This window comes from Nomascus leucogenys, chromosome 22a (assembly GCF_006542625.1).
Source record: "Nomascus leucogenys isolate Asia chromosome 22a, Asia_NLE_v1, whole genome shotgun sequence".
In the NCBI taxonomy this organism is placed as follows: domain Eukaryota; kingdom Metazoa; phylum Chordata; class Mammalia; order Primates; family Hylobatidae; genus Nomascus; species Nomascus leucogenys.
The window spans coordinates 90215264-90237673 of NC_044402.1; the positions used below are offsets into that span (position 1 = coordinate 90215264).

The 22410-nt window shown below is 37.6% G+C and overlaps 1 protein-coding gene across 8 annotated transcripts in view; it reads left to right on the forward strand.

The window, feature by feature from the left end:
- PMS1 (PMS1 homolog 1, mismatch repair system component) overlaps positions 1-19622 on the forward strand; it is a 96013-nt gene extending 76391 nt beyond the window's left edge. For 5 of the 8 annotated variants that reach the window (XM_003253844.3, XM_012500352.2, XM_030804270.1 and 2 more), the window contains 4 exons: positions 4079-4558; positions 8119-8249; positions 15513-15673; positions 19264-19622. In XM_003253844.3, the coding sequence (XP_003253892.2) occupies positions 4079-4558; positions 8119-8249; positions 15513-15673; positions 19264-19428 (937 nt within the window). In that variant the 3' untranslated portion in view covers positions 19429-19622. Of the gene's footprint in view, positions 1-4078; positions 4559-8118; positions 8250-15512; positions 15674-19057; positions 19220-19263 lie in introns of those variants that run through there. The other 3 variants (XR_004028061.1, XM_030804271.1, XR_004028060.1) reach the window with 3 other exon arrangements.
- Positions 19623-22410: the final 2788 nt, after the last annotated feature.

The following is a 22410-nucleotide window of genomic DNA, read 5'->3' on the forward strand; positions in this document are numbered from 1 at the left end:
TTTAAGAAAAGGGGTGACATAACCGCTGTGGTAGGTCTTTGGTCCCAGAAGTTTCATTTTTCTCATATTGTTGACAGATCTCTTAACTTTCTACCCAGTGTAATTTTTTTTTTATTCTTGAGTTCTTAGAATCTATCCAGTATAATTTTTCAAACATCCATTATCTTGTACCTTTGAAATTGAGTTAAATTAGATGGTTTAGGTGTGTTTAGTTTATCCAAATTTATCTTTTCATTGATGACTAAAATGAGAATTAAATTAACAATTAGCTAATCACATACTTTCTGTTTTGTGATTATTGTAGTGACTGTAATTTCACTAGCAGTTACTAAATGAAGTATTATATACATAAATTTTCTTTAATGTTGTTCAGGAAATTGTTTATTCCATGTTGATGTTAAAGCAGATATATAAGGAACTCTTCAGATCTGGAATCGATCCATTTCTTTATTCATCCTCTCTTTTTCTGATTGTTTGTGGCCCAACACTTTCTTAAATGGTTTTTTTAACTGGGTAAAATTTACCTAATGTGAATTGCAGAGATGTTAATGGTGTAATTTGATGCATTTTCATACACGTGTACACACACATAAACATCACCCCAAACAAAATAGAGAACATCTCCATCATCCCAGAATGGTTCCTCATGCCACCTCTCAGCCAGTCTCCACAGGCAGCCGCTCTTTTGAGTTTTGTTACACTAGTTTGGTTTTGCCAGTACTTGAACTTCACATATGTATAAAATCATGTGATATATACTCTTTCATATCTGGCTTCTTACCCTCAACAAAAATATTATTGTGACTCATCTGTGTTGTTGAATCTATGTGTAGTAATTTTCTTTTAATCAAAAAATAATATTCAGTTGTATAAATATACCAAAATTTGTTTAATCAGTCTCCAGTTGATGGACATTTGAGTTGTTTCCAGTTTGGGGCTATTATGAGTAAAATTGTGTTGTTTACTTTCCAAATATTTGGGGCTATTCCAGATATTACTAATTTAAGTGTTTCATGGATAGAGAAAATGCTAAGTTAGATTTCAATCTTTTGAAAAGTAATGAGAATTAAAGCCCAGTATATATGTTCTGTCTTGACAAATGTTCCATGTTCACTTAAAAAGAATCAGGATTCTGCAGTTGCTAGATGGTAGTGTTCCAAAATGTCAGTTAATTCTTAAGTAGTTGATAATATTGCTAAAATCTTCTATAGCTTTGAGTTTTTTTTTTTTTTTTGAGGAGGATCTCTAGTTCTGTCAGTTACTGAGGGAGGAGTATATACTGTTGCAACTCTGGCTTCTTATGCTTACTATTTGCATGGTATATCTTTTTTTCAGTCTTGTAGACTATCTTCGTCTTTATATTTAAAGTGTAGACAAAGTTGGTTGTTACTTTTTAAATTCAGTTCGATAATCTTTGCCTTTGAATTGCAATATTTAGTCTATGTAATATAATAATTGATATGGTTGGGTTTAGGTCTGCCATTTTCCTATTTTCTGTTTGTCCTATCTCTATTTTGTTCTTTTGTTCCTCCTTTTTGGGGGGAGAGGAGCCCTTTAGGGTTAAAAGAATATATTTCAGTATCTAATTTTAATTTCTTTATTGAGTTTCCATTAGTTTTTGCTTTGGTGATTACATTATGCATCCTTATAATCTACTTGAAGTCAATAAAATGTAAAAACCCTGTAAGTATAATTTCACTTATATTTGGTGTCACTCTCCTTAATTGTGCACATATACTGACAACTAATTCTCATCTTAATCTGAAAACATCTATTTCATCTTCATTTTTGAAGGACTTTTTTTTTTAATGATATAGCCAAATTCTGGGTTCTTTTGCCACTTAAAAGATTTCACTGTTGGCCAGGCGCAGTGGCTCATGCCTGTAATCCCAGCACTTTGGGAGGCCAAGGCAGGTGGATCACCTGAAGTCAGAAGTTTGAGACCAGCCTGGCCAACATGGTGAAACCCCGTCTCTACTAAAAATACAAAATTAACCGGGGGTGGTGGTGCACCCCTCTAATCCCAGCTACTCCGGAGGCTGAGGCAGGAGAATCGCTTAGAACCTGCGAGGCAGAGGTTGCAGTGAGCTGAAATCGTGCCACTGCACTCCAGCCTGGGAGACAGACTCTGTCTCAAAAAAAAAAAAAAGATTTCACTGTCATCTGGCTCTGCATTGCTCTTTACGATATCCATTATTTTTGCTGTTTCCTATTTGTACTGTTTTTTTCCTCTTTATTTTCAGGATTTTATCTTAATCTTTGGTTTTCAGCAGTTAAATCTAATATACCTACCTGTGAATTTCTTTGCATTTATTCTCTTTGGAGGTTTGCTAACTTTCTTGCATCTGTAAGTTGTATTTCTCCAAATTTGCTGATTATCAACCCTAATTTCTTCACATTTTATTTTCTTTCCCAGTTTTCCATTGTTTATCTGGGACTCCAATGACATATATATTAGATTGTTTGTTTAGCCTTAGGTCACTGCAATGCTTTTCCAGTTGTCTTCACTTTTCTGTGAAAACACCACATTTTATCATTTTATTGATCTGTCTTGAACTTTACTGACCCTTTCTTTTGCCATCTTTTATCTGCTGTTAAACCTACCCGGTGAATATTTAATTTCTAATATTGTATTTTTTAGGTCTAGAATTTCCATTGTATTTTCTTTATAATTTCCACTAATCTGCTGAGATTCCCCCTTCTATTTTCTCATTATGATAATCTTTTAAGACCTTAAACATTTATTAAACCTGTTTTTAAGTGGTTTTTTGGTAATCTTGACATTTGGGTCATCTTGAGGCTGGCTTCTACTGACCACTTTTTCTTTTGACCATGACTCTCATTTTCCTGTTTTGTTAGAGTGATAACTTTTGATTGTATAGCGGGCATTGTGGATGATATGTTTAAAACTCTGGATTCTGTTATCTTCTTCTGAAAAGTGCTGATTTTTGTTCTACCAGGTATTTAAATTACACAGATCACCTTCAGCTTGTAGAGGTTTTGTTTTATACTTTGTTAGGGAGAAGCTGTTTCAATTTTGTTCTTGGTCTCAGGGCAACTTCCTTAGTTTAGGACGTAGGTTTTTTATCCTAAGATGTGGCCCTCTTCCAGTTTTAATTGAAAGCCCAAAGTGTTTACCAGGCCATGAAACTGTGGAATTCAGATGCCAAACTTTGTTTCCCTGCAATGGGCAGCAGCTGAAGTCTCTGTTCAGCTCATTTAGCCTTCTAATGGTTGTTTTTCTTTGGGTTCCCACACATGGAATTTTCTGGCATTTTCTTTCTCAATTTTCAGTTGTTCTGGAAGCAGACAGCTCTGTGTCCTGGTGACTCAGGCTAATAAGAGTGCAACTTTCTGACTGAGTTCTGACCACCCTGCTCCCCGTTAATGCTGAGGACGGCCCTCTGGTTAAAAGTCCTATAAATGTGGGTCTCTGGCTCTTTTTTTCACCCCCCAAGGAGTGAATCCATTCTAGTTTCTTCCTGCTTTTGGCTGTTCTTCAGTGCCTACTTTAAATAATTGAGGGGTTTTTTGTTTGTTTGTTTGTGTGTTTGTTGTTGTTTTTTCTTTTTGGGTTTTTGTTTGTTTTTTTGTTTTTTTTTTTTTTGAGACAGAGTCTTGCTCTGTCGCCCAGGCTGGAGTGCAGTGGCGTAATCTCAGCTCATTGCAACTTCTGCCTCCTGGGTTCAAGCAATTCTCATGCTTCAGCCTTCTGAGTAGCTGGGACTACAGGTGCACACCAACATGCCTGGCTAACTTTTGTGTTTTTAGTAGAGACAGCGTTTTGCCATTTTGGCCAGGCTAGTCTTGAACTCCTGACCTCAGGTAATCTGCCCACCTCAGCCTCCCAAAATGCTGGGATTACAGGTGTGAACCACCACCATGCCCGGCCAATAATTTATTTTTATATTTTGTTCAGTGTTTGTCATAGTTATATGCAGGAGAGTTAGTCTAATACATGTTCCTTTGTCATTACTATACCTGGAACACCAGTTCTTTATTTTTATAAAATTTACTTCAGATGGTTAATGTATTTCTGATTATGATCTCATTAGTTCTATTTTATTTCTATTCATAGATATGAAGAGAAGGCTACTAAAGACTTGGAACGATACAATAGTCAAATGAAGAGAGCCATTGAACAGGAGTCACAAATATTAAAAGATGGCAAAAAAAAGATAAAACCCACCAGCGCATGGAATTTGGCCCAGAAGCACAAGTTGAAAACCTCATTATCTAATCAACCAAAACTTGATGAACTCCTTCAGTCCCAAACTGAAAAAAGGAATCAAAATATTAAAATGGTACAGATCCCCTTTTCTATGAAAAACTTAAAAATAAATTTTAAGAAACAAAACAAAGTTGACTTAGAAGAGAAGGATGAACCTTGCTTGATCCACAGTCTCAGGTTTCCTGATGCATGGCTAATGACATCCAAAACAGAGGTAATGTTATTAAATCCATATAGAGTAGAAGAAGCCCTGCTATTTAAAAGACTTCTTGAGAATCATAAACTTCCTGCAGAGCCACTGGAAAAGCCAATTATGTTAACAGAGAGGTATGATGATACAATACTTTTTAAATGTGAAAATATTTATTATAATAGTTCATACTAGATTAAAATTGAAGGTAGAAGGTTGGGAATGTTTCCTAGTAAGGATTATTGGTATTTATTTATTTTAATCTTTTAAAAATTTGATTTCTAGGCCAGGCATGGTAGCTCACGCCTGTAATCCCAGCACTTTGGGAGGCCAAGGTGGGTGGATCACGAGGTCAGGAGTTTGAGACCAGCCTGGCCAACATAGTGAAACCCTGTCTCTACTAAAAATACAAAAGTTAGCTGGGTGTGGTGGCACACACCTGTAGTCCCAGCTACTCGGGAGGCTGAGGCAGGAGAATCGCTTGAACCTGGGAGGTGGAGGTTGCATTGAGCTGAGACACAGCCATTGCACTCCAGCCTGGGTGACAAAGCAAGAGTCTGTCTCAGAAAAAAAAAAAAAATATATATATATATATATATGTGTGTGTGTGTGTGTGTGTGTGTGTGTGTGTGTGTGTATATATGTATATATATATATTTTATTTCTAATCTTTAATGGAATTGTTTATAAATACTATCAGAATACTCTAGATGGTTCCCTTTACATTTAGTAAGTATGAAGCTCATTTCTCTTGTACATTAGTGACTTCTAGAGTAATTTTGAAGTTAGATTGCCATGTCTTTATTCCATTATGTACTCATTGTTTTAACATTTTCAAACACATAATAAAATAGAAGTATACGATGCATACCTTAATCAGTAATTATCCAAGACTTTGCCACATTTGCTTTACCTTTCTATACAGTATGTACACGTACATTTTCTTTCCTTCGCCAATGTAGTTTAGAACAATTCCCCCTCCTATATCTTTCAATATCTCTCTCTCAAAAAATGGCTGTTTTCTCACCTAACGACAATACCTTTTTCATACCTTAAATAATAATAATTCCTTGGAATTGTTCCTTATTATCCCAAAATACCTTTTTTCCAGTTTTTAAAAAAATTTATATTTAATTTGTATCTAAACGAGATCCACATACTACATTTGGTTATCTTGTTTATATATCTTAAAAATCACTCTATTATTGTAGATTCTGAGTCATTTGTTCAGTGGAATGTTCTGTTGTCTGTATTTGCTTTCTTATGGTGTTCAACTTCTCTCCCCCATGTTTAATTGGGGGTTAGCTCAGGAGGGCTGAATAGATTTAGATTCTATTTTCTGATGAATCTACTTAATAGATTGGCTATGTGCTTCATATTTCATCACATCAAAAGGCACTGTCACTAGGTTCAGCTAATGACAGCCTGTCTCTCACTGGAAAGTTTCCCATCAACTTTTCCATGCAATGGTGCCAATCATTGATGATTTTTGCCTGAAATAATTTTATTATTGGTTGTAATAGAGGGTATTTCCTTTTCCTATTCTATATGAGCAAATTGCTTTCTGTAAAAATGAATAACCTTGAATGACAAAGCCTGGGGAGACAAAAAAAATAAAGATTAAAAAATAAATAATGACTAACCTATTAACATTTCCCTTTTTTAACTTAATATTTCTTTTTCAGTCAGACACAGGTAGAAGAGAATCATGACAAAAATAATAAAAACCTGAAGTTTAAAAAGATAATTTGTTCCCTAGGACACATCGTTAGATAACTCTTGTTTCAGAACTTCCAAGAATAAAGCAGAAATCATTTATAAAATGTGTTAAAACTCTTGTTAAAGACACTGCCATCATTGGAGGAGAAAAAAACAGGGACAGAACACAGAAAAACATCTGTTAAGTCTGTCTTTTTAAATAAGGAAACAGCAACCACATTAACCAAAATCCAGTATCTTTCATAGTATTCTCTTGAGATTGGCTTAGGAAACTGTCAGGAACAATTAGAAAATAGTGTCTTAGGCTACATTCAAACAGTTTAAACACCTGATGGTGCTTTTCTCTTTCTTCCCTGAAAAAGAGCTAGGGTACATCTGAATTTTTAGACTTGACTGCTTTTCTGAATGGCATTTGTAAACTTCATTTAAATTTCAAAAATCTTTTTGTGCTTTTTCAAATTATAGGTTTTTAAAAATATTTTTCTGTGTGATGTTCTGTTCTTCAAAAAACAAATACATTAAAAACTATTATTGTGGGACCATATTGTCCTGAAAAAAATCTTTCTTAATTGAGCATAAACAGGAATAAAGATTAATTCAAAATAGTTTTTCCTCCTTCTTTTGGAATGTGGCATCCCCATCACAGTTAATGATGTAAGTTTATCAAAACTGAGTCAGGGACTAATTTATCCCACAATGCGACAATGTGGGCAGGGTAATTGTAGGTTGGGCTCAGTTTTCTTGCCAGAGTTCTAATGCTGTTTGTGTAACTTACCTCTAAATGGAATAATTTAGGTGTCTATAAAGTAAGGCCTCAGTAATAATAACCTTAATGATGGTTAATATTTATTGAACATTTACTATATCATAGGAATTTGGCAAAGTTTTTTCATGATCTTCACATCAACTTTATGAGGTAGATAATATCCATATTTTATAGCTGAGGAAACTGAAATGTAATGGTTAAATAACTTACCTAGGCTCACACAGACAGTAAATAAGCCGTATGTCCAAGATTACAATCTAGACAGTTTAACTGTGGAGCCTGCACCATTAATTGCTATGCAGTATCATAATCATCACCACCACCACCATCCCTACTGTCTCTCAGATCGATTTTTAGGATATTGGTTAGATGAAACAGAGTAAATGGAATATATAGCCAAAGCTCTCTTCTCTATAATATCAGCTCTCACAGCCATTGGGGTCTTCAACCATTCAGAGCTGATAAGCAAAGACATCAGTGTACTGGAACACAGAACAGTGACTTGCATACATACCTAGGACAATATCTGCCACAGGGTAGGCACTCAAATATTCACTGAAGGAGTGGCAAAATGGTAACTATTCACATTAACCCCTGCAGACACCTTTTTGCAATGACTATAACGCATCTTGACCAAGCCTAAAACCAATATGTGTGGTTGATTTGTACCCTCGATAATCTTTGGCTTCCTCAAGTTTTGCACCACTCAGAATCATTTCATATACCACCTTTGGCAAACATGCCAGACCTGCAGTAGACTGAAGGAAGCTCTAAATTGATTAATTTATTAGTTCCTAGAAGAAAGAGATTACATGTTTATCTTTTTGTTACAGAAGAAACTTTGAATAGCAATTGAAAATTTGGCAGGGTGGACCACCTAACTTGACAGTGTATTATTGTGTCTGTTTTAAAGGAATAAGATGGAATTATTTATAAAGTTTTCATTTGTATTAGAGCCATTTTTAAAATTTCACATTCAATTTGTAACATTCTAGAAGACAGATTGTCTTCTTTCTGTATCCTGTGTGCAGTAGGTATTTTATAAAATATTAACAGAAATGTAAAACAGTGGTTTTTCATAGGGCTACTTATACCTTTGTATTTTGGTTAATGATGATAACACTTGTCAAAGGGCCTTAGGATTAACTTTTTCCCATAAACCCTCTTATTTTGTGTTTTTAATAAGTTAAAGGGCCATAATTTCTTTTTCAGTCTTTTTAATGGATCTCATTATTTAGACGTTTTATATAAAATGACAGCAGATGACCAAAGATACAGTGGATCAACTTACCTGTCTGATCCTCGTCTTACAGCGAATGGTTTCAAGATAAAATTGATACCAGGTATGATAGTGTGGTTTAATATTTTCTGATCTGGAAAAATTAGTCTTGTTCTAAGAGTTACATTTGGGTTTCATGATTTACAGATATGGTGGTATATTTTTGTCTCACTATAAGTACAGTGTCAGCTATGTTAAAACATTTATTTCAAAACATCACCTCTGCCTGAAACAAGCCAGTTTGGCATCTCTTTCAGTCCGATGCTTTGCATTTGCATTTTCATAACTAATCAAATAGTTTTATTGTAATTTTTGTCATCCTTTCACACAATATTCAAACTGCCTGCTTTGTTTAAATTATTAAAATACTCCTTTAGATGATAAAACAGAAACATGTAGGATATTGGAATTGCCTAACAAAAATGGACATCTTTGCTTTTTAAAAAGCATTTGCTTGTTTTGCCAATTTGACGTGTAACATTAGCAGTTGTACTATACGGAGAATGGATGATTTGGTTCCATGGCTTTGCTAAAAGACTGATAACCCTCTTTGCTCAGTATGGAAATTCATTGGGTGGATTTAAAAAGAAAAAAGAAAATCCATCTGGCTAGAGACTTCAGTTTTCTTGGCTGGCCTCTTCTCTGTTCTTTTATAGTTTCCATACTCAACTGTCTTCTGCCCTACCTTCTGTTACTTTCTCTTCATCTGGTATCAAAGAGGTACAGTGGAACCATGAGGAAGGACTCCACTGTCTCCCTTCCTGCCTCTAAACTTGTCATGCCCAAAGTATAGAAAAACAGAGCTCAACCAAAATAGTGTTTGAAGATTTTTAAAGGAATGCTTTACTGAGATATGAAAATAAGTAAAAACAATGTACAAAAGCATGGAGCTGGGTATATACAGAAAATACTTTGGTGTCCCAAACATAAACTAATTTTACTTGATTTTTGTGATTTTTAAGGATACCTAACCTAAGCTTCTTATCTCCTACCTCAATTCTATTAGTCCAAATCCCAGCACTGCCATTTAAAAACAATGTGTTTTGGGGAAAGTCACCTGGCCTCACTGTGTCTTCATTGATAACAACTAATAATTATTGAATAATTATTAAGTACAAGGCACTATTCTAAGTATTAAATGTATTAATTTAATCTCCCTAATATCCTTGTAAAGTAGGTTCTATTACTGTCCCCATTTTACAGATGGAAAAATTGAGGCACAGAAGTTAAGTTTGCTCAAGGGGACACAGTTATTGGTAAAACCAGAATTTGAACCTAGGCAATCTGCCTTTAAAGCCTAGCTCTTAACTCATTTATTATATTGACTTCCTGTCAAAATTTAGATATTTACTCCAGGAAGTATTGGTGAGCATTAACCAAGGTAACAATTAAATAAGTGAGCATGGTACTTGGCAATGGGAGATGCTCACATACTCTCTTTTCTTACCATCCTTCAGCCCTCTTTAGCAGGCTTGCAGTCATCTGTTTTAGTCTTCCTAGAAATATTTCTTCCTCAGGGTCCCTGGCATCTTAAAATTTATGTGAAGTGAATTTACTTGAAGCAAGGGATGGCTGGGGATATATGTGTTTTATTCTCAACTTAATCTGTTTTTCTAATTATATGGCGTTGGTGGCAGGTACCGGTTTTTTCATGAAAGATACTAAACAGGCCAGGCACGGTGGCTCATGCCTGTAATCCTAGCACTTTGGGAGGTCGAGGCGGGTGGATCACCTGAGGTCGGGAGTTCAAGACCAGCCTGGCCAAGATGGCGAAACCCTGTCTCTACTACAAAATACAAAAATTAGCTGGGCATGATGGCAGGTGCCTGTGATCCCAGCTACTCAGGAAGCTGAGGCAGGAGAATTGCTTGAACTCAGGAGGCGGAGGTTGCAGTGAGCCAAGATCGCCACTGGACTCCAGCCTGCGTGACCGAGTGAGACTCCATCTAAAAAAAAAAGAAACAAAGATGTTAAACTGCAGGTTGTTGTTGTTTTAAGGATAACTGTCCTTTCTTACCCCCCACTCAATTCCAAGAGCATTTTTTTTTTGAGCTACCCAGTAAGATTATATCTGACAGATGCTTTCAGCTCTTAGCTTATAAGTAGTATTTTTAAAATCTTATTGAATGCTTAATACTTTCCATAGCATCAAAGATGCAAAAATGATTAAGTTACCTGTAAACTGACTTGATTTGATTGGAATTAACTTTACTTAGATTATCATAAGCATTATTTCCCTTGTCAATAACAGAGCAAGTTAAAGATATTTATGTTTTCTTTCTTCATTTCTTTGTTTTTTTATTTTTTTAATTAGGTTGTATTTTCTTAACAGTTCTGTCTTGTGAGAGTATTGTTGTATTTTACTAACTTTGAATCAACAGTTTGCCTGTAGTCACGGTACTTCTTTGGATAAGGATAAAAGCATTTGAAAGAGAAGAATACATCTGGCTTTGAGAGAGAAGATTCTCAGTGTGACTCTAAGAACTTTGCATGCTACTGCTCAATGAAATAAAAGAGGATACAAACAAATGGAAGAACATTCCATGCTCATGGGCTGGAAGAATCAATATCGTGAAAATGGCCATACTGCCCAAGGTAATTTATAGATTCAATGCCATCCCCATCAAGCTACCAATGACTTTCTTCACAGAATTGGAAAAAACTACTTTAAAGTTCATATGGAACCAAAAAAGAGCCTGCATCGCCAAGTCAATCCTAAGCCAAAAGAACAAAGCTGGAGGCATCATGCTACCTGACTTCAAACTATACTACAAGGCTACAGTAACCAAAACAGCATGGTACTGGTACCACAACAGAGACATAGATCAATGGAACAGAACAGAGCCCTCAGAAATGATGCCGCATATCTACAACTATTTGATCTTTGACCTACCTGACAAAAACAAGAAATGGGGAAAGGATTCCCTATTTAATAAATGGTGCTGGGAAAACTGGCTAGCCATATGCAGGAAGCTGAAACTGGATCCCTTCCTTACACCTTATACAAAAATTAATTCAAGATGGATTAAAGACATAAATGTTAGGCCTAAAACCATTAAAATCCTACAAGAAAACCTAGGCAATACCATTCAGGACATGGGCGTGGGCAAGGACTTCATGTCTAAAACACCAAAAGCAATGGCAACAAAAGCCAGAATTGACAAATGGGATCTCATTAAACTAAAGAGCTTCTGCACAGCAAAAGAAACTACCATCAGAGTGAACAGGCAACCTACAGAATGGGAGAAAATTTTTGCAACCTACTCATCTGACAAAGGGCTAATATCCAGAATCTACAATGAACTCAAACAAATTTACAAGAAAAAAACAAACAACCCCATCAAAAAGTGGGCAAAGGACATGAACAGACACTTCTCAAAAGAAGACATTTATGCAGCCAAAAAACACATGAAAAAATGCTCATCATCACTGGCCATCAGAGAAATGCAAATCAAAACCACAGTGAGATACCATCTCACACCAGTTAGAATGGCCATCATTAAAAAGTCAGGAAACAACAGGTGCTGGAGAGGATGTGGAGAAATAGGAACACTTTTACACTGTTGGTGGGACTGTAAACTAGTTCAACCATTGTGGAAGTCAGTGTGGCGATTCCTCAGGGATCTAGAACTAGAAATACCATTTGACCCAGCCATCCCATTACTGGGTATATACCCAAAGGAATATAAATCATGCTGCTATAAAGACACATGCACACGTATGTTTATTGCGGCACTATTCATAATAGCAAAGAGTTGGAACCAACCCAAATGTCCAACAACGATAGACTGGATTAAGAAAATGTGGCACATATACACCATGGAATACTATGCAGCCATAAAAAATGATGAGTTCATGTCCTTTGTAGGGCTGTGGATGAAACTGGAAAACATCATTCTCAGTAAACTATCGCAAGGACAAAAAACCAAACACCGCATGTTCTCACTCCTAGGTGGGAATTGAACAATGAGAACTCATGGACACAGGAAGGGGAACATCACACTCCGGGGACTGTTGTGGGGTTGGGGGAGGGGGGAAGGACAGCATTAGGAGATATACCTAATGCTAAATGACGAGTTAATGGGTGCAGCAAAACAACATGGCACATGGATACATATGTAACAAACCTGCACATTGTGCACATGTACCCTAAAACCTAAAGTATAATACAAAATTTAAAAAAGAAAAAAAGAACTTTGCATGCTAATGGGAATAGCTTTTTGTCCTGCATCAATAAGAATTCCGTATTTTAGGAAGTGAAAACTTGTCAAACCACTTACTCATTTGATGTATTTTCCTTGAAAATTGGTGAGCATTTCACAGTATTTTATGGAAACTTTTCAAGGGTTATTGTTACGTAGTTCCAATGTCTCTAACTTTTCCATATCTGAATTTTACAAACACAGAAGTTAAAATATTGCTCAATTTCCTTATTTGTTGCCAAGTACCTTTTACCCATTTCCACTAATAATTCTGTGAAATGTGTATAATTTTCCAGGGCAAATGTAGTTAGCATTAGACTTTTCATTCTAATCATACTGTAAAAGATTTAAAACTACCAATAGTGAAAAATCACTTAGACTGACATTTTTGGCAATTTTCATATGTATATAAATAGTTGAAAGAGATGTGAACTAGAATATTCTGCTACTACTTTTTGCCTACCACACACAGTTCTGAGTTCCATTTACATTTCCCCTGTTGCTCAAACTCATTTCGTTTCCACTGTTAGTCCGTTTGTGTTTCTATAAAGGAATACCTGATACTGTGTAAGACTCAGGTAGACCTGAGACTAAAAGAAATGACCACAAGCCTTCTTTATAAAGAAAAGAGGTTTATTTGGCTCATGGTTCTGCAAGCTGTACATGAAGCATAGTGCCAGCATCTGCTTTCCTTTTACATACAAGTTCCAAGTTTAAGTCATTTCTTTGCTCCTGTATCCAATGGTAGCCATGCCACTTCTTGAATGATTTGCTGCTTAGGAACTTCTTTCGCTAGATAGTGAAATTAAATAGTGATGACCTGGGTCATCACTCTTACTTTCAAACTTCCACTGATCCTAAGGGCAGAAGTGTCCAATCTTTTGGCTTCCCTGGGACACACTGGAAGAATTGTCTTGGGCCACACATAAAATATACTAACACTAATAATAGCTCATGAGCTTTAAAAAAAAAATTGCAAAAAAACCTCATGATGTTTAAAAAAATTTACAAATTTGTGTTGGGCCGCATTCAAAGTTGTTCTGGGCCACATGTGGCCCACAGTCCACAGGTTAGACAACTTGCCCTAGGGCATGGACACAGTGCAGCCAAAATCCTTGCGGGGACATAAAAAGAATGACCTTTACTCCAGTTTCCAATAAATTCCTCAATATCATCTGAGACTTTGTCAGCCTTTCACTGTCCATATTTCTATCAGCATTTTAGTCACAACCACTTAACCAGTTTCTAAGAAGTTCTAAACTTTCCCTCATCTTCCTGTCGTCTTCTGAGCTTTCAAACTTTTCCAGCCTCTGCTCTTACCCAGCTCCAAAACCACTTCTACATCTTCAGTTATCTTTATAGCAGTGCCCCACTCCTCAGTACTAATTTTCTATGTTAGTTTGTGTTGCTATAAAAGAATACCTGAGACTAGGTAATGTATAAAGAAATGAGGTTTATTTGGCTCATGGTTCTGCAAGCTGTACATGAAGCATAGTGCTAGCATCTGCTTCTGGTAAGGGTCTCAGGAAGCTTACAATCATGGTAGAAGGCAACAAGGAGCCAGCATGTCACATGGTGAAAGAGGGAGCAAGAGAGAGATGCCAGGCTCTTTTAAACAACCAGCTCTTGTGTGAACTACCACAGAGACCTCACTCATTACCATGGGGATGGCACCAAGCCATTCATGATGGATCTGCCCCATGACCCAGTGCCCCTCCCACTAGGCCCACCTTTACAGTAGAGGTCACATTTCAACATGAGATTTGGAGGGGACACACATCTAAACCATAGTATCTCACTTCATTGAACTCTGTATCTCATCCCTTAATGCTTGATAATATTATATATTATTCTCCAGTTGTTCTCTGGGAAAAATGTTTAGGATACCGTCTCTGTAGTTTACCAGCATTGCATCTGCCAACCAGGTCAAGGATCTAGTCTGTAATTGGGAACAGGTAAGGGATTGGATTATTGAAGTCTCAGGATCTGAAACTCTTCAAGTTATATCACATCCCTTTTTTAAAATTAATCCATTGATAGCTACTACTTATCCAAGATTGGACTGTCTCTTTTCCTTTAATTCCAGGTAGCATTATGTAGACTTCATGAAAGAACACTGTTACACAGATACAAAGAAGACAAATCTTTGCTATGTTCCAAAAATATGCATTCTAAAGCCAAATCTGATGCTTTGAAATATGTGCTGTTATGGATTATGTACCCAGTTATACATCCAATCCTGTAGCTAGTTTTTAGTTTTATTTTATTTTATTTTTTGAGATGGAGTCTCGCTCTGTCACCCAGGCTGGAGTGCAGTGGCACGATCTCAGCTCACTGCAACCTCTGCCTCCTGGGATCAGGTGATCCTCCCATCTCAGCTTCCCTAGTAGCTGGGACTACAGGCACGTACCACCACACCCATCTAATTTTTTTTGTATTTTTGGTAGAGACGGGGTCTCACCATGTTGGACAGGCTGGTCTCAAACTCCTGGTGTTGTGATCTGCCTGCCTCGGCCTCCCAAAGTGCTAGGATTGCAGGTGTGAGCCACTATGCCCAGCCATTTAGTTTTATTTTAATTACTAAGAGTAATTTAAGTAACAGTTTTAACATGTCAGTTTTATTTGTCCTATTAAAATATTTTGAACAAACAGTATTTTCTTCTAATTAATAATATCTCCATAAATTACTTTGTGACTTTTTATAATTTGTAAGTTAAAATCACGGAAATAATTCAGGCGTTTAGATATTGAAATGGTAGGGTAGAATTTGAAGAGCAGCAGTTGTTAAAAAACACTTAAACCAGTTTTATTTTCATAAATATCATGGGACTTCATTTTCTCTCCAAAGTAAGAAATGATCTAAACAAATTTAAGGAACAGAACAGCAATAACTGAGATTAAGTTAAATTATATAAAGCACATGTGGTGTCAATGAGCACTTATGACTTAATGTGAGATCCTATGGGAAATTACTATTTGTTCTCCAACTAAGGAACAAAACTTTGTCCTGACTGTATTAAATTCGAATGTGGGTTCACTAAATGTTTTAACAGCAATTTTTGTTTTTAATGGACATGTTCTGGAATATGAACTTAACTATGTGTTTTTATTTTTTTTTCTTTCAGGAGTTTCAATTACTGAAAATTACTTGGAAATAGAAGGAATGGCTAATTGTCTCCCATTCTATGGAGTAGCAGATTTAAAAGAAATTCTTAATGCTATATTAAACAAAAATGCAAAGGAAGTTTATGAATGTAGACCTCGCAAAGTGATAAGTTATTTAGAGGTATGCATTATTTTATATATATGTTATTGTATACAGGGGTCCCAACTCCCGGGCCAAGCCGGTTAGGAACCAGGCCACACAGCAGGAGGTAAGCGGCCTGCTAGCGGGCATCACCACCTGAGCTCTGCCTTCTGTCAGATCAGTGGCAGCATTAGATTCTCATGGAAGCACAAACCCTATTGTGAACTGTGTATGCGAGGGATCTAGGTTGTGCACTTCTTGTGGAACAGTTTCCTGAAACCATTCCCACCCGCCAACTGGAAAAACTGCCTTCCACAAAACCAGTCCCTGGTGCCAAAAAGCTTGGGGACTGCTGCTGATTCTATATATAGAGGTATTATAGATTGGCCAGACTTTAAGATACTTATTTCTTAAAATAGTAAATTATTTCCAAATAGTAGAATATTTTCTGTAAGTTTTATTATGTATTTGCAAGAAGAACACTATTAAAAAAAAAGAACACTCCATTAAAAGTTTCCCATCATAGACTGACTGTGGTAAACTCTATCACGGATTCTTACCATAACATTTTCTTGGGTACATATTGAGGAAAGATCTTATAAATGAGATATTTTGCAGTGAAGTTCTTTTTTAAAAACATTTCATAAATAATCCCCTTAGAAGGGGTTTAAAATAATCCTACCTTTATATTACATACTTGTCTAAAAAGTATTGTGATATAATTCTAAGTCTTGATCTCATCAAGAGCAGTAGAAGGGAGGGAAAGTGAAAGATAGGAATCTTTGAATAAGCGGAAATTTTCATTTTTGTGACAGTATTCACCACAAAAGAGAAATATAACAGTGGGTTAAAAAAAGGATTAAGGAAGGTTATAAACTTTAAAATATAAGTATAAGATAGTAGCAGGAAAACAATAGTGTTTCTATCTATATATCTTGTTCTAGATATCCCTCAAGATTGGTATTATTTAAAAAACAAACCTGAACTCTAATGAATTTTTTCTCCCTTTTTAAAAATGAGCCATTTTTGTTTACAATTGGTAGTGTGCCTGCTGTATTCTGAAGGTCAGACTTCCTTAACAGGAAAGTCTGCTTGTTACACCTTCTGAAGAATGTATTCAGTAATGTTCTGTGAATCCTTTAGGAACTTTGTCATGTGGAAATTCCCAGCCTATTGTGTGGGTAGCTTAACATTGATAGTTTCTAGAGACTTCAAGGGAATATTTTCTTGTGAAAGAGTTAGTATGAACTTAAAGGTTGAGGGAGCTGTGGGTCGGAAGAACCATGTGGGGAGAAATAAGATTTCAGAAATAACAGGAAAAAAGTAATTGGGACTGGTTTTAAATATTTTTTTGCTAATACTTTACCTTTCAGTATGTTAAGGTAATAGTGGTATAAGTGTTAAGAAAAATGGGCTGGAAAAAAAAAAGAGAACTTAAACCACGGGGATGCTTCTATTTAAGGTCAATAAGATGAATCAGAGAGAAAGGAAAGTGAAAGGAGAACCAAGAGAGGGGTGGATGTAAAAGTCAAGGAAGGAAGTAAATTTAAGCATAAGTAGTATCACGTTCTGTATAGGGTAATAATTGCTAGAAGACTATCAGATATGGCTGCTAGATGACATTGGTAACCTTGAAGAGAATCGTAATGGCAAAGTACAATTGTCCTTCTGTATACCCAGTGGATTGGTTCCAGTACCACCTGTGGATACTAAAATCCAGGCATGCTTAAGTCCTGCAGTCAGCCCTCCAGAACCCACATATATGAAAAGTTGGCCCTCCGTATATATGGATTTCACATCCCATGGTACTGTATTTTCTATCACAGTTGGGGTTGGAAAAACATCCATGTATAAGTGGACCCACACAGTTAAAACCAGTGCTGTTCAAGGGTCTGCTGTGGTAGGAATAGACGACATTTGGCAGTAGTTAAAGAGTATAGTAGTGGAAAAGTAGGCAGCAAGTCATATGACAGTGAATAGTGAAAGGAAGGAAAGAGTATGTTAAGCATGTTTGTGTTGAATTGGTGGAAGACTGACAATAAAAAATTGCAGAGAAGGCCAGGCGCAGTGGCTCATGCCTGTAATCCCAGCACTTTGGGAGGCTGAGGCGAGTGAATCACCTGAGATCAGGAGTTTGAGACTAGCCTGGCCAACATGGTGAAACCCCGTCTCTACCAAAAATACAAAAATTAGCCAGGTGTGGTGGTGCGCATCTGTAATCCCAGCTACTCAGGAGGCCGAGTGAGGCAGGAGAATTGCTTGAACCCAGGAGGTGGAAGTTGGAGTGAGCTGAGGACGCACACTGCACTCCAGCCTGGGCGATAGAGCTAGATTCTGTCTCAAAAAAAAATTGCAGGGGAAATGTTCCCAAAAAGGCAAGAGGGAAGATAGGATATGAATTTAAGGTTTAGAAAGAAGAAACTGTCTGAATCAAGAGCAGGAAACAGAAAAGGGGAAAAATGAAACTAATGTTTTTACGTAAACTTTTTAAAAAAATTTTCTTAATCATTAGAACCTGTGAAATTTTAGGTGGACTTGAGAGAAGTCACGTTGATATATGTGGTGAAAGAGTAGAAGTTACCTGCTGAGAGTGGAGGGGTTGTGGGAAGGAGTTGGTAATTTTAGTACAGTAACAAAGATCTGAAAATAAGAGCTGTAGGTACTACAAGAGAAGGTTAATTAGAGAGGAATGAGAAGATTTCCAGGTGTCACTGAGGGCTCGTAAGAGTTAACATTTGTATTGGATCCAGCCAGGACAGTTTTGTGACTCAACAATGCTCAGTAGAATTTGTCCAAGGGTAAATCAAAACACCAATTCCTCACCCTGTCCTAGAGGGTGATCTGGCCTCTGCCTAATTTCCTTTTCTTGTTCCTCTTTTTTTAACAACTGTGATGCACCCACACTGAACATTTAGTTCTCTTCTGTCTGCATGAGATGCTTTTCTTTGCCCATGATCTGTCCATTAAGGTTTCTTATTTATTAATTTTTATTTATTTATTTTGAGACAAGGTCTTGCTCAAAAGCTGGAGGGCAGTGGCATGATCACAGCTCACTGCAGTCTTGATCTTCAGGCTCAGTGAGCTTCCTGCCTCATCCTTCCATGTAGCTGGGACTACAAACAGGCCCCACCATGCCCACTTTTTTTGTGTGTGGAGACTGGGTCTCACTGTGTTGCCCAGGCTGGTCTAGAACTCCTGGCCTCAAGCAATTATCCTGCCTTGTCTCCCAAAGTGTTGAGATTACAGGCCTGAGCCACCGCACCCGGACTGATTCCTTATTTAAATTCAAGCTTAAAGTTATCTCCTCAAGTAATCTTTTTCCAACTCTACAATCACTCTATCATGTGGCCCAGTTTAATATTGTGCATTATTTATTGACTAAAATGTTCTGTCTTTTGTCTGTTTTCTGTTTCTCTGCACTAGAATGTAAATTGCACAAGAGCAAGTCTTGTTTTTTGGTTCACCACCACATCCCGAGAGCTGACAACATAGTTGATACTTAATAAATATTTGTTGAGTGAATTCATAAGATGAAAATAATCAAGATTCTGTCTTCCTTTTTGCCAGGATAACATGTTTTCTGCTTCAGGGTATATCATGGTAAAATGTGTGACTTTCCCTTTGGACAGGGAGAAGCAGTGCGTCTATCTAGACAATTACCCATGTACTTATCAAAAGAGGACATCCAAGACATTATCTACAGAATGAAGCACCAGTTTGGAAATGAAATTAAAGAGTGTGTTCATGGTCGCCCATTTTTTCATCATTTAACCTATCTTCCAGAAACTACATGATTAAATATGTTTAAGAAGATTAGTTACCATTGAAATTGGTTCTGTCATAAAACAGCATGAGTCTGGTTTTAAATTATCTTTGTTATTATGTGTCACATGGTTATTTTTTAAATGAGGATTCACTGACTTGTGTTTATATTGAAAAAAGTTCCATGTATTGTAGAAAACGTAAATAAACTAATATAGACTATTCATTTTATTCTCAAGAACCAGCCATCATCATAATTATGAGTTGTAGGCTCAAAATTGGAAAATAGGTAGTATTTTTGGGTGGTTATTTACTAGGTCCTCTCTGTGCAGGGAGAAATCAAACATCACACATACTAGCATATCTGACAAACAGTGTCAATATTTTTTAAAGTACGATGGAGAGACAGAGTGGGAGAAAATGAGAAAATGAAGTTTAGAGGAAGAAGAAAACCAGAAATTCTTCCATTAACTTCAATTTAGGGGGTAACATATTAGATGTTGCTGTCTGTTTGTTATATGGTAATTATTGGATTTGGGGGTCAACTTTTGTCAGAGAACATGGGAAGAACTAGATTTTTAATAGAAAATTTAGGGGAATTTTTTTTTTTTTAGACTCTTGCTCTTGTCACCCAGGCTGGAGTACAATGGCACAATCTTGGCTCACTGCAACCTCCACCTCCCAGGTTCAAGCGATTCTCTTGCCTCAGCCTCCCAAGTAACTGGAATTACAGCCGTCCACCCCAGACCTGGCTAATTTTTGTATTTTTAGTAGAGATGGGGTTTCACCATGTTGGCCAGGCTGGTCTCGAACTCCTGACCTCAGGTGATCCATCCACCTTAGCCTCCCAAAGTGCTGGGATTACAGGTATGAGCCACCACACCGGGCCATTAGGTGAATATTATCTATTGTACATATGCCCCTTCAAAAACCAGGTCCCACAGTGCACCAAAACACCTTTACAAAAAGTTGAAACATGATTTTTAATGAATATATTTGTTTGTAAAATAAGATGTTATTCTGGATATGATGTCTCCACGCTCACACCATCTCCCATAACTCTCAAAGATCATCTTTAAATTCCCAAGATCCTTGTGTTAAGTACAAATTGTGAAACCTGGATTCTGCCTTTTCTTCTGCCAACATCATCCTATTTTGCATGACCCAAAATACTGCTTCCCCTGACTCTCCATTTCCCCTTTTATAAATGTGAGGCCCTGCTCTGGGAGAGCTTTCTGGGAGTAATCCTTTTAAATTAACTGGGTAAACTGAGGGAAGAGAGGCTCACAGAAGCTATTAAAGATGAAATTTGCATCATACATTTGCACTCACCCTAAGTAAAACTAGACTCATTTTTTAGCCAATATAGTCTGTACCGACCCTACAACTATCTTGTAGATGAGGAAACTCATTTTTTCTCACCAGTTACGAATTGTGTCTAAAGCAGGTTAGTAAGAATGGCAGTAGGTATTTACCACTTATTTGCTAAACAGGTTAAGCACTTACCTTGGCTAGTCTCATTTAATGTTCACAGCGAATTTAAATTTGTAGTTACTGTTGAGATTCTAATCGCAGAGCTCCTGTTCTTAACCACCATTATACTGCCTGCCATGAGAAATGGGCCCTAAAGAGTTATTTGGGTCAACTAAACATAGGTAGTTACGGAGTATAAAACACTCCCTGACATCACTTTAACGAATGCTGGAGTAAATCAATTTTAGGCTGCAACTTTTGTTTTGAGACGAGTCTCGCTTTGTCGCCCAAGCTAGAGCGCAGTGGGGCGCTCTCGGCTTCCTGCAACCTCCGCCTCCCAGGTTCAAACGATTCTCCTGCCTCAGCCTCCCTCGAGTAGTTGGGATTACAGGCGCCCACCACCACGTCCAGCTAAATTTTGTATTTTTAGTAGAGACGGGGTTTCACCATGTTGGCCAGGCTGATCTGGAGGTCCTGACCTCAAGCGATTGGCCCGCCTCAGCCTCCCATAGTGCTGAGATTACCCACCGCGCCTGGCCGGCAACATTTTCCTAACGGTGACTGGAGTAGCAGACTGGCGTGAATCGACTGCTTTTTCCAGAACAGGAATGGGCTTCAGGTGAGGGTCTAGCGTCGCCCCACGCACCAATCCTGGTTCACGAGGCTAAGGGAAGCCCAGCAACCACGCAGAAGCCCGGCAGTCTTCCGCAGCGCTCCCATCCTCCACAAGTCCTTCCAACAGCCCCAGCACCACCCGCGGGACCAAATGCTGGAGCTGGGAGCGGCGACAGGGAAGCGCTGGCTCCCAGAATGGAGGTAACTACGGCCGCTGCGGCCTGGGAGGCTTACCCGGAATTAAGGGCGAGGCGAGGAGATCCGAAGGAAAAGGAAAGCTTCACCCCAAGTTACCCATTTGCCTCTTTAGGCTGGGTTGCCAGAGCCCTTGGCCTGGGAGAAGGACTCTTAAGTTATGAGTTCTAAAGTGCTCTTTAGACCCAAGTATGTTGCTTAGGATCCCAGCCTTGGCTGTAGCCACAGGGCTGACCCAAAGCCGTACGGAAGTCAGGCCTGCAGGCCCCTCTTGAACAGGTTGCTGAGAAAGGTAGCCATCTACGGTCTGGCCAGACCTAGGAGGTTTTTAGATATTTAACTTACCGAAAAATGTTAGACCTGTATTCAGATGAACGGATTTTTGTTACTTTCATTGGCTACATGATTCTCTGTGATTTTATCCAGATTTTGTGGCTCAGGTTGTAGGAATTGCAACCCAACCCAGCACAGCCCGCATCTCTCAACTAAGTGTAAATAGGAGCCACTTTTCCCTCTCCAAATTCTTACCTGTTTTATTTTCATCTTATGTTCTTATGTTTGCAAGCTTCCTCCAGCATTTTTTGGTGGGTTTTTTTGAGGGCAGGAGGGAGCAGAAGCCACTAAATAAACTTGGGCTTAGGTCTACACTGAAAACCAAAAATAGATTTAACTCTTGTAAACCAAAAAGCATCTGAGATAGGTCTCAATAAATTTAGAAGTTTATTTTGTCA